Below are 12,986 nucleotides of genomic sequence, written 5' to 3'. Positions count from 1 at the left end.
AAATTTTCAATCTTGATCATTCGTTAAATACATTTATTCCTTATTTAAAATGGGGTTTAAGTAACATAAATACTTGATACTTTATCTCTCACATGTCACTGGCAACAATAAGGAAAGTAGGATGAGCCCATATAAATTAGGTAACAAAAATAAAATAATTTATTCTACCATTAGTATATTATACCAATAATACTAGAAAGATAACAAAAAATTAAAATTTATCTTATTTAATATTAAATAAGATTTGTATTAATAAATATTAAATAAAACAAATTCTAATTATTTTTTAATTTTTTTTGTTATTAAATATTTTCGATTTATATATTTGTATGCCATCAAACACCTAATCATAAATATGAAAGATATAATATAAGTTCATGAACAACTTCGTGGAAACTAACTCCTTGTACGTTGTCGCTGGTCAAATCATTTATTCAATTCTGATTATAAATATATCATATGGGTCATTATTTTTTTTCGTTTTAGTGACCTACGATACATCATCAAGTGAAAGTTACTCGCATCATTATCAAATAATAAAATTCAAAAATCTGTCCGATTCGTTTGTTATATTGACGAATTGAAGATGGCCAAATTTCATGTGGGAAGTGATGAAATACAAACCAATAAGGAGAAGAACCAGTAAACAATTTTCTTACAATTCGTGGTTAGCTCACCAACCATAGTTCATTAACAAGTTCATCAGGTTAATTATTTTCTATTTCCTGAAAAGATAGGTGGTATCAGAACACTTAAATATTTTAGACCTAAAATAGTTAACAAGAGACATTTTTTTCAGATTTCGAACTATATTTTATAGGTAAGGTTTGCCTAGTTCGCTCCTATTAAGTTTTTAGGTTACTAATAATACTAAACAAGTAAACATAAATTAAAAAGTTGATATATTGTCATTTTCATATATTTATAAACACTTCTTATTTTTATTTGTTTTTACTAAAATGTCCTTTGTTAAATAAACACTTCTTATATTGTCAATTTCATATATTTATTTATTTATTTATTGCAGATCTACGGATATACTAATCAGATACATAAAAATCTAATTAAAATTCGCAATACGACCGTATTAATTTGCAGATCGGGTCGATCTAATTTAATAGTCTTCCGAATCGAATTAATATCTATAATTTTTAAATTGAATTCTAATAAACACTGCAAATATGCAGAATAATTTTTTAATTAAATTAATTTTAATATATTAACCGTATAAAATATTTTATATAATTAATAAATTTCATCTATTCTTTTAAATGATTTTTTTATTGATATAATATTATGGAATTAGATATACCTATAAAACTGTTTTATATTAAAATACATTAAAATTTAATTCTTAACTAATTATTTTCGCTAATATATATTTTCTCCTTCTTGTGAGCATAAAATACAAATATTCAATTGTGATTACCATATGTAATCAACCTAAAGGGATAAATCACATGAAATGACGAAAATGGGCTCCGCTATGATGATGATGATGAGTGCCTCTTGTCTAACTGCCAAAACAGTAGTTGATCCGGTTGCGAAGGTTCCGAGGCGGTTGCGTATAAAATGGAAGACAAGCGTATATGCTAAGAAAACCCGCTAAATATATTCTCTTTTTTAATTTCATTTATTTTAACTTTTTCTTCTTTAAATATTAATTAGAGTTTAATTTTCAATATTATAACACAAAGAGAGACTTTGGAGATGATGCAATTCAAAGAAAATCAGAGTTAATGGATCAACGATAGAAAGATCAAAATTATTATTATTATTATTATTATTATTATTATTATTATTATTATTATTATTACAAGAAAGTATTAAATTAGTATAAATAATTCTCTATTATTATAAAATAGTATATTAAAATCTTTGTGAGTAAACATTTAAATTGAATTTTAACAAATTTTAAAATGGTATTTTTTATTTCTAACAAAAATTTATATATATATATATATATATTAGACAAAAAATAAAATAAATTTTTTATAAAATAATTAAATCCTAAAAAATACCAATATAAGATAAATTAATTTTTTATACAGAGAAACTATCTTCTTCATACTTTTAAATTAATAAAAAATTGTTAAAAACTAAAATATTTTATTCAAAATTTTTAATAACCAATTTAAATGTTTATTCGATTTTTTCAATGGTAATTTTTTTCTCTTTTCAATAATTACTAGCATATAATAATAAAATATAAGTGATGTTAGGATTTTCTTTGCTAAAGCCTCTTTATTATTCTTGACCAAGAAAATAATAAAAGACTAGTTAGTTAATCAAATAAAAGTATAATATCAAAAAATAAAGGTTGCTGGATACCACATAATGATGACAAATAAATGGAAAAAGAAGATAGTGTTGTGATGAGAGCTGAGTTGGATGTCCATTAATATATGAGCGGCTCAATTTTTTAATAAAATAATATTTAACGAATTTGAAAATTTAAAGTTTTGTACATGTATAAATAGAGGTTTAGCCTCAAACAAAATACACAACACACAGTAATAAAATACTCTCTTTTCTCTTTATATATTACTAATAATTTCTTTCTCTCTTTACCTTACTACATATAATACATGAGTCATCTTTATTGAGTTAATTATATTAATATTAGAATCTTCTATTTACATATCTTTATTTTATATTGATTACATCTTTCTTATTTATTTTACAACATATTATCAACACGAGACTTTTATCAAATTTTAGGAAGACTCAGGTAACAAATTTTCATTATGTTGAAAGTTGAAACTCTCTCATCTTGAATTTAATGTTTTTGATATATCTGAAAATAACTATTTATCATGAATACTAGATGTTGAAATCCATCTTGATTCAATAGATTTTGGAGATACCATTAATGTTGAAAATAATACATCCCAAAAGGATAAAGTCAAAGCCATGATTTTTCTTCGTCGTCATCTTGACGAAGGATTGAAAAATGAATATCCCATATTAAAAGATCCTGCAGATCTGTGGAAAGACCTTGAAAAAAGGTACAATCATCAAAAAATGGTGATACTTCCTCAAGCCCGATATGATTGGACGCACTTGCGTCTACATGATTTTAAATCCATAAATGAATATAATTCAGTAATGTTTCGAATCGCCTCACGAATGAAGTTATGTGGGAAAAAGATAATTGATAATGATATGTTAGAGAAAACTTTATCAATCATCCATGCCTCGAATGTGCTCCTGCAGCAGCAGTATTAAGAAAAAGGATTTAAAAAATAAATATTTTGAGTTAATTTCTTGGCTTCTTGTTGCTGAACGTAACAATGAGTTGCTTTTAAAAAATCATGAAGCGCGCCAGCTGATGCCGCCTATTTCCTAAAGTAAAAGTGGCAAATCATTACCCCAAAAGAGGTAAATGACAAGATTTTAGTAGTAAGAAAAATTATGGAAGGAAGAAGAATTATGTTCACAAGAAAGGATCTCACCAGAAGTTGGATAAAGAAAGAAATATCGAGAAAAATAAATCAGCAGAGGATAAGTGTTTCCGTTGTGGTGGAAAGGGCCATTAGTTGCGTACCTGTCGTACCCCAAGGCACCTAGTTGATCTTTATCAAGTATCTTTGAAAAAGGATGACAAAGGAAAGGAAACAAATTGTTTTAAATGATGCTAAAAATTACACCACTCATTATGATGTATCTGATTTTTTTGAGGATCCTGAAGAAAATATTGGCAATTTGATCAATGATGAAATAGTTTAATATGTGGGATTGTTAAGTATTCATGTATGTGAATAAATAATGTAAGAAACTTCTTGTTAAGTTTTATTTTCTATGCATCTGAATTTCAAGTATAATGTATAATAAAATATTTATGAATTTCAAAATTACTGAATGTGCCAAGTTAACAATAATAAAATTTTTAGTATATAGTATACATTTTAGAAAAATATTTTTAATTAAGGAAATAATTTTACTGCATAAATATTTCTACTCATTTTATTATTATTTGTCTTTGAAGAGAATGGCAAAGACATATAGTGAAGATGTTTGCCTTGCGGATAGTGCAAGTTCGCACACGATCCTCAAAAGTGATATATATTTTACCCATCTTGTGCCAAAAGAAGAATATGTTAATACTATTATTGGCTCAGGTAATGTGATAGAAGGCTCTAGAGCTATAATTTTGTTTTCTAGAGGAACAAAATTTATAATAAATAATGCACTATTGTCTACCAAGTCTCTAAGAAACTTATTGAGTTTTAAAAATATTCGCCGAAATGGATATCATATTGAAACAATGAATGAGAGAAATCATGAGTACTTATGCATCACAACTCATGATTTAAACAAAAAGGTTATATTAGAAAAGTTACCCTCACTCTCATCTAGGTTATATTATACCAAGATTAGTGCAATTGAATCACATGCCATTGTAAACCAGAAGTTTACTAACCCAAATGAATTCATAACTTGGCACGACCGATTGGGTCATCCAGAAACAATCATAATGCAGGGAATTATTGAAAACTTCCATGGACATTCACTAAAGAATCAGAAGATTCTTAAATCTAGTGAATTTTGTTGTGCTGCATGTTCTCAGGGAAAGTTAATTTTAAGGTCATCACCAGTAAATATTGGATTTGAGTCCCCTAAATTTCTAGAAAGGATTCAAGGCGATATATATAGACCTATTCATCCATTATATGGATCTTTTATATATTTTATGATCCTAATAGATGCATATTCGAAATGGTCACATGTGTGCTTATGTCTTCTCACAACCTGGCCTTTGCGAGATTACTTGCTCAAATTATTCGATTAAAAGCACAATTTCTAAAAAATCCAATCAAAGCAATTCATCTTGGTAATGCTGGTGAATTTACTTCCCAAGCCTTTGATGCTTATTGTATGGCTAATTGAATAAGTGTTGAACGTCCAATAGCTCATGTTCACACACAAAATGGATTAGCAAAATTACTTATTAAACGCCTCCAATTAATTGCTAGACCCTTACTAATGAGAAAAAATCTCCCAACCTCGGTTTGGGGACATGCCATTTTACATGCTGCAGCACTTATTCGTTTGAGGCCAACGAGTTACCATCAGTTCTCTCCTATGCAATCAGTTTTTGGCCAGCAGCCAAATGTTTCCCATTTAAGAATATTCGAGTGTGCGATATATGTTCCCATTGCACCACCTTCTCGCACCAAAATGGGTTCCCAAAGAAAATTAGAGATATATATTGGATATGATTCTCCCTCTATAGTAAGGTATCTTAAGATACAAATTGGGGATGTATTTAAAGTCCGATTTGCGGATTGTCATTTTGATGAATCAAAATTTTCAACATTAGGGAAAGAGAATAAGCTTCCTAAAAATGAACTTAATTGGAATGCATCGTCCTTGATGCATTTGGATCCTCGCTCAGGGCAATGTGAATTAGAAATTCAAAATATTATACATTTGCAAAGAATAGCAAATGAATAATCTGATGCATTTTTCGATACAAAGAGTATAACCAAATCTTATATACCAGTGAAAAATGCCCCAATGCGAATTGATGTCCCAGTTGGACAAATTGCCACCAAAGCAAATACATGCCAGAAGCGTGGCAGGCCTATCGGTTCCAAAGATAAAAATCCTCGAAAAAGAAAAGAGACAAATATTATTCCTGTTGAAAAAGACATAGTAAAGACACCTGCAATTGTCCAAAATTCTGATCTAGTTTTAACGCCAAAAGACGTTCAGGTACCTGAAAATTATGAAAATGACGGGATCTCGATAAATTATATCTTTACAGGAGAAAAATGGGACCAAAATAAGGCAATTGTCAAAAAATATTTACATATAATGTGGCATTGAATATCATGCATGAAAGTAAGGATCTTGAGCCAAGATCAGTCGAAGAATGTCGTCAAAGAAATGATTGGCCAAAATGGAAAGAAGCCATGAAGGCTGAATTAGACTCACTTACAAAATGTGAAGTCTTTGGACCTGTAGTTCTTGGACTTATAGTCCATACACTAGAAGATGTAAAATATGTTAGATACCGATGGGTATTTGTGAGAAAACAAAATAAGAAAAATGAAGTTATACGCTACAAAGCTCGACTTGTAGTACAAGGTTTTTCACAAAGACTTGTTATAGATTATGAAGAAACATATTTCCTGTAGTGGATGCAATAACATTGCGTTATTTGGTCAGTTTATCCGCATATCATAAACTACATATGCATTTAATGGATGTGGTAACAGCCTATTTATACGAATCATTAGATCGTGATATCTATATGAAAGTCCCTGAAAGACTAAAGATATCTAAACCATCTAATGAATATTCACAGGGATTATACTCAGTTAAATTGCAAAAATCTTTATATGGTCTAAAGCAATCTAGACGAATGTGGTATAATCGTCTTACTAAGTATCTGGCCAAAAACAAATTTAAGAATAATAATATCTGCCCGTGTGTTTTCATAAAGAAATCTGCATCTGGATTCATTATAATTGTTGTGTATGTTGATGATTTAAATATCATTGGAACTCCTAAAGAGATTCCAACAACTATAAAAGCTCCAAAAAAAAGAGTTTGAGATGAAAGATCTTGAAAAGACTAGATTTTGTCTCGACCTGCAGATCAAGCATACAAAAAATAGGATCTTTATTCATCAAACAACATACACAGAAAAGATCTTGAAGAGATTTTATATGGATAAGTCACATCCCTTGAATACCCAATGATCGTAAGGTCTTTGGATGTGAAAAATGATCAATTCCGTCCTAAAGAAGAAAATGAAGATATCCTTGGTTCTGAAGTACCATATCTTAGTGCCATTGAAGCACTAATGTATCTTGCTAATAACACACGACCCGATATATCATTTTCTGTAAACTTACTAGCAAGGTATAGTTTCTCTCCAACCAGAAGACATTGGAGTGGAATCAAACAAATCTTTCGATATCTTCGTGGAACAGTTGATATGGGATTGTTTTATCCATATAGATCCAAGTCACAATTAATTGGCTATGCAGATGCTGGATAATTGTTTGATCCACATAAATAGAGATCTCAAACAGGATACCTATTTACATATGGTGGTACAGCTATATCATGGAAGTCCACAAAACAGACGATTGCGGCAACATCCTCTAATCATCCTGAAATACTAGCAATGCATGAAACTAGTCGCAAGTGTTTTTGGCTCAGGAGTTTGATCCAATATATTCTGTCATCATGTGGACTGATATCTCTAACTGTCCTGTTTGAAGATAATACAGCATGTATTGCTCAATTTAAAGGCGGATATATCAAAGGCGATAGAACAAAACATATTTCTCCCAAATTCTTCTTCACTCATGATTTTCAAAATCAAGGGACAATTAATATCCAACAGATCCGCTCAAATGATAATCTAGTAGATTTATTTACAAAGTTACTCCCAGAATCCTCCTTTGAAAGATTGGTATATGAGATTGGGATGCACCGATTTTGAGACATTAAATGATGTCGACAAGAGGGGGAAACTGTACTCATTTTTTTTAGTCAGATTTTTTTCTCGTTGAATTTTTCTTGACAAAGTTTTTAATGAGGCAGTCCCCATCACAAAGAATATTGTACTCTTTTTCCTTCACTAAAGTTTTTTTCTATTTGGTTTTTCTTTAGTAAGGTTTTAAAGAGAAATAATTCTAAATGGTCATCCAAAGGAGAGTGTTGTAATAAAAGTTAAATTGGATGCCCATTAATATATGGACGGCTCAGTTTATCAATGAAACAATATTTAACGAAGTTTGAAAATTCAAAGCTTCGTACATGTATAAGGCTTTGCTTCAGATAAAACACACAACACACAACACACACAGTAATAAAATATTCTCCTTTTTCTTTATACTCTACTAATAATTCCTTTCTTTCTTTATGTTACTACATATTATATGAATTATCTTTATTGAGTTAATTATATTAATATTAAAATTTTTTATTTATATATCTTTATTTTATATTTATTATATTTTCCTTATTTATTTTACAGCAAATGATAACATATTTTTGATGATGTATTTTCATATAGTATTAAAGGAAAAATATTATTTTTAACAATTAAAAGTAACTTGCTAACTAAGCAAAAAATAAATTATCTAAGTTATCTTTAATTATTAAATACTGACGAAATTTAAAAAGATAATTTAGATAATTGAATTTTAGTTATTAATTGTTAAACTATTAAAATAACATTTGTTCTCTGAAAATAATATTCCGTCAAATACTTAAATTTCTGTTTTGACGATAACCTATCCAAAAGAAAAAAAGTAAAATTCTTAAATTAAAGTTAAAGCGGAAAAACATTTTGATGGTGGGGTCGCGTATATACATGCCTTTTGTTCCAATAAATATGGCATGTGTCAATGTTTTTGGTGTCTCGAATCCAAGAGCTTCTTCATCATCATTGTGCTTCAGAGTTAGCAATAGCATCATCACCGCGTGATTCTTTCTCCTGCAGAATTAAAATAATTTAATTTAATCAAACGGCCCCATCCCATTCTCCAAAGGGTGTTTAAAAGTCTCAACCAAGTCCATTTTCTTTGGCGGTTGCGGTTTCAACTTCGATTTTCCTCTGACTCTGTCAAAACGTGAACCCAGTCGTGGGTTTGTATAAAGCCACAGGTAATGTTTCTTTCTTTGTTTTTCTTTTGGAGAAGATATCATTATAGTTATTAGCACAAGAATCTTTGTTTTTCTAAGTTCTCATATCAAAGCTTTGTTGACGATTGGGAATTGCTTGCTTTTTGTTTCAGAGTTAGTTTCTATTTGATTATGTTGGGGGATTTCCTTACAAGGTGTCTTATGTAAGTACATACATATGTTGTTTCTTGCTCTGTTTTCAGTTTATATCTTTATGATTATTATTATTGTTACTAATATCTTGTATTTTTTTTGGATTGAAGATTGCTTCTGGGGTATGCATATCCTGGATTTGAATGCTACAAAACTGTGGAGAAGAACAGGGTTGACAACGAGGAACTTCGATTCTGGTGCCAATACTGGTATTACAACCTACCTTACCCTTCTGAAATGGTTGTTATAATTCACAAGTTACTAATATCATCATCATCATATTTATTATATAATTTACAAGGTTAGGGATAATAATGACAGGATTGGTTGTAGTGGAGAAGAAGTGGGTATAAGCCTTAATTATTAAAAAAATAAAGCCCTATAGAAGGGATCTTCTTTTGTAATATTCAAAGGGGATTTAATATCTTTAAAAAGAGGGATAGACCATGTGCACCATCATGGATTTGCGTAGCATGTTAGGCCTTGTACCAATTTTGTAATTAGTATGATACAAACAAGTGTCTTAGAAGTTAGAAGCCTTTTCTTGCAAGCAAGAGATAAAGAATAACAGAGAAAAGGGATTTAAAAAGGCGAAAATTGGGGAACACGTCTTATCTCTTCTAATCATAGTTTGATACTTTGCAAATATTCATGTTGATGAGTAATCGAATGTGGACATGTAATTGTTGGGTTTTTTTTATTTTTTTTGTGTAGTTGGTATCTATAATTTATGCCCTTTTGCACTGTCAATTTTGCAGGATCATTGTTGCAATGTTTACTGTGCTGGAAAAACTTGCAGATGTAGTTGTTGGATGGTTAGTGTAATAGTGTTTAACTTTTTTATTTTTAATTTTTGTATTGTTGAATTATGATTTGTAATTTTGCATTAGATTAGCAATAACGCGTTATATTTATGAAGGTTTCCATTGTACGATGAGTTGAAGCTTGCACTTTTTATCTACCTATGGTATCCTAAGACTAAGGTACAATGACTCATTTGGCAACTCTTTTTATTCATTTATTTATTTTTATTTAATATAAATGATTAAGAAAGGTGAAGTTCATAGTTGATATAATTGGATATAATGTAAATGTTGGTTAATGCAGGGAACGGGATATGTGTATAATTTTGTGTTGCGGCCTTATGTGTCGAGACATGAAAACGACATTGACAAAACATTTCAAGAATGGAGAGTTAGGGCATGGAATTTGGCCATTTTTTACTGGAAAAACTGCACTGAATTGGGGCAAACTGCATTTTGGCAGGTTCTCGACTACTTGGCTGGCCAATCGGCTAAATTTTCCGGCAAACCCGACACTAAAAAGAATAAGGTGAGTTTTCCCTTTCAAGTTAAGTAGCCAGAGATTACTATTTGATTAAAGGATTTAATTTTGATTACGTGTTCATTCGTTTAATTAGATATGGTCCCATTAGCAAAAATAACCATTTAAAAATGAATTTGAATGGATTACTGGATCACCATCAAAGGAACAAACTTGAAATCTCTATTAAACTGAACAATATATGGCTATTATATTATATTATATTATTAATTTTACAACTAAAATATGCCATATATCATTTCTTCATTATAATTAAAGTTAATTTTTTTAAATTAAAGAGTTCTCTCTTTTTCTCTCTTCCTTTTTCTATCTCTTGTTCATTTACTCATTTTATCTCTTTTGTGTATCATTGACTAATTACAAATTTGATAATCAAAATATACAATATGGCATTGTCTAATTGCATTCAAATTAAATTAAAAATTAAAATTAAAATATAACTATATTATATTTATATATTACTAACTAATTATATAACTAAAATGTGTCACATAACATAACATTGTTTTATTAAAATTTAGAGAAAATATTTTCTTCTAAAATTACTAAATTAGTAAATCTCCTTCTTACATTCTTTTATCTTGTCTCTCTTTTTTTTTTCTATTTCTCTCTATTATTCCACTCTATATATAATTTATAATGTATATTTTATATTAATAATTTAATAAACAAAATATATTATCAGATATCTTTTTTATTATAATTAAAATAAAATTTTTTTTAACTTCCAAAATTAACAAATTTTCGTTCTCATTTTTCTTTATCTTCTCTCTTTTTTCATTCATTTCTCTATTTTTCTCTACTTTCTACTTTTCTGTTCTATAAAAATAAAATTAGCATAATATAATTTAAATAAAAATTATTATTCTATGAATAATTTTTATTTAGTTTTAATTTTTTATTGTTTATCTTTTTAATTTATATTTTCACTTCTTTTTTTAAAATATTTATTATATATAATTTAGAAAAAATACCAATATTGTGATTAAAAGTTAGAATCAAGATTCAATTGTTTTTTAAAAAAATAAATTTGAATTAATTTTATAACTATCAATATAATTTTTTTAATACTAATATCTAATTGTATTTTTATATATATAGAAAAAAATATTATTTTAACTAACAAGCATAAAAATTATTTATTTCTATTTGTGCAATAGACTTAATACTAATTAAATATAAAAATATACATGTTAAATTTTTTTAAATTTTAGATAATGAATGTTAAAATTAATTATTAATAAAAAATTAAATTCTTTTATAGAAAAATAATAAGTAAAAAATTCTTTATTTATTTTTTTTAACTACAGAAATGCTAATCTTCTTAGTTTTTGTCCCTTCCGACCTTTCTGTAAAAGTAGTTTAATACTATAAATTTGTTATGTCATAATCTATAATCTCAAGACTGAAATTTTAGAAGATACTAGTATTGCAATAAAGGATGTTAAAGAATTAACTTTTTTTAATAAATATTAGACAATTTTTTAAAAATAATTTTGCTTATTTTAAATTCTAAATTTTATATCATAAACTCTTAATTTACATTATAAATTACAAATCCTAAACTATAAAACTGACTAATATTGATTAAAGAAAAAAGGAGGGGGATGACCCTCAACTTGATAATTTTAAGTTATATTTTTCATGTTGGTCTTCTCCAAATAAAAGCTTTAGCTCCTCCTTGATTGACTAACTAAAAATTAGTTCTCTATGTATTCTCTACTGCAATTCAATGTCATAACATAAATACAATTAGTTAGTGGTGTTGTTGAGGATTGTAAGTAATATTATGGTGTTACATTGCAGAAAAGGGGTAATGAGATTGCAGCTCCAAGTGCACCACCATTGCCTTCATTGCGTGAGGCTCTATTTGAAAACGGCAACATGAATGGCTCAGGTTCAGGGCACAGCAAATTAACGCGCCGTAATGTTTCGGACGCGCCCAACGCCAGGCCAGTGAATTTCCATTTAGATCCCCAAACGGGTTTCTTGCATGAGGAGGAGCCATGGGGGCCTGAAGAAAATGACAAACCCGGTGGAGTCTTCGAGAAGCTACGACGCTTGCGTAAGAGTTAGACCCTAAAAAGAAGCCAACACTAGGGAATATTACAGAAGCTTCAAACGAAAACTGGGAAGGGTAAGCCCAAAAAGCCCATCAGTCTAGAACTGTAACCCCGTGTACATACCTCACTCACATTAAGCCCAGCACAAAGGGAAATTGGAATTAACAACTTATAGCATTCACATTCATGTAATGTCTCGTTGTAACATATGTACTGAATAGATTGTTTCTTCTTTTCTTTCTTTTCCTCCCTCTTTATTCACCCCTCTTGGAACAACCACATACATCAATTGATTATTCTTTTCATTTTTTATTCTTCACGCTAGGAGGCCACAACAATTAAGAGCCACCGCTTGCCAAATTTAAAAAAAGAAAAATAATAAAATAAAAATTGTACAGCACAAGCTACATATGCTATTTTCCAAGCATAGAAAAAAGCAAAACAAGGAGTAAATTTTCAATTTTGTTTATGATTCAATTTACTTTTACATTTTTTAAAATGTTTAATTTAATCCTGAGATTATATTTGGTGATTCAACTTAGTCCCTTTACAAATATTGTATTGTAAAAGGATTAAATTGAATTATAAACTTAATTTCAAAGATTAAATAAAACATTTTAAAAGTAAATAATCATATTGAATCACACTTAAAAACCTGAGAAAACAAAATTGAAATTTTACTGGCAAAACAAATATTTGGATTGGTATCCTGAAGCATGGGCTTACTGGGCTTCTGAGGTTGAAGCGTTATTATGTTTTGCTTAGTAAGCTTCTGAA

At 28.7% G+C, this 12,986-nt stretch overlaps 1 protein-coding gene across 2 annotated transcripts; it reads left to right on the top strand.

Annotated features, from left to right (window-relative positions):
• Positions 1 to 8,155: 8,155 nt before the first annotated feature.
• Positions 8,156 to 12,514, top strand: LOC112696756 (putative HVA22-like protein g). Of its 2 annotated transcripts, XM_025749611.3 has the most exons (7): positions 8,156 to 8,631; positions 8,763 to 8,813; positions 8,913 to 9,011; positions 9,561 to 9,617; positions 9,722 to 9,785; positions 9,910 to 10,134; positions 11,953 to 12,514. In XM_025749611.3, the coding sequence occupies exons 2-7, from the start codon at positions 8,782 to 8,784 to the stop codon at positions 12,220 to 12,222; spliced, it is 747 nt and encodes a 248-aa protein (XP_025605396.1). In that variant the 5' UTR covers positions 8,156 to 8,631; positions 8,763 to 8,781; the 3' UTR covers positions 12,223 to 12,514. The 2 variants fall into 2 exon arrangements, with proteins under 2 accessions (XP_025605396.1, XP_025605397.1); XM_025749612.3 differs by lacking the exon at positions 8,156 to 8,631 and having other exon boundaries at positions 8,639 to 8,813.
• Positions 12,515 to 12,986: the final 472 nt, after the last annotated feature.

This window comes from Arachis hypogaea, chromosome 6 (genome assembly GCF_003086295.3).
Source record: "Arachis hypogaea cultivar Tifrunner chromosome 6, arahy.Tifrunner.gnm2.J5K5, whole genome shotgun sequence".
In the NCBI taxonomy this organism is placed as follows: Eukaryota; Viridiplantae; Streptophyta; class Magnoliopsida; order Fabales; family Fabaceae; genus Arachis; species Arachis hypogaea.
Note: the sequence above shows the minus strand (reverse complement) of the source record. Positions and strands in the feature narration are given on the sequence as shown.

What these genes read in the sequence shown, in the direction of transcription:
- LOC112696756 (XM_025749611.3), top strand. Translation starts at nt 8,782, where the DNA reads ATGTTGGGGGATTTCCTTACAAGGTGTCTTAT. An exon ending in TTCCTTACAAGGTGTCTTAT is followed by an intron (nt 8,814 to 8,912) that starts GTAAGTACATAC and finishes TTTGGATTGAAG; the next exon opens with ATTGCTTCTGGGGTATGCAT. An exon ending in TATGGTATCCTAAGACTAAG is followed by an intron (nt 9,786 to 9,909) that starts GTACAATGACTC and finishes TGGTTAATGCAG; the next exon opens with GGAACGGGATATGTGTATAA.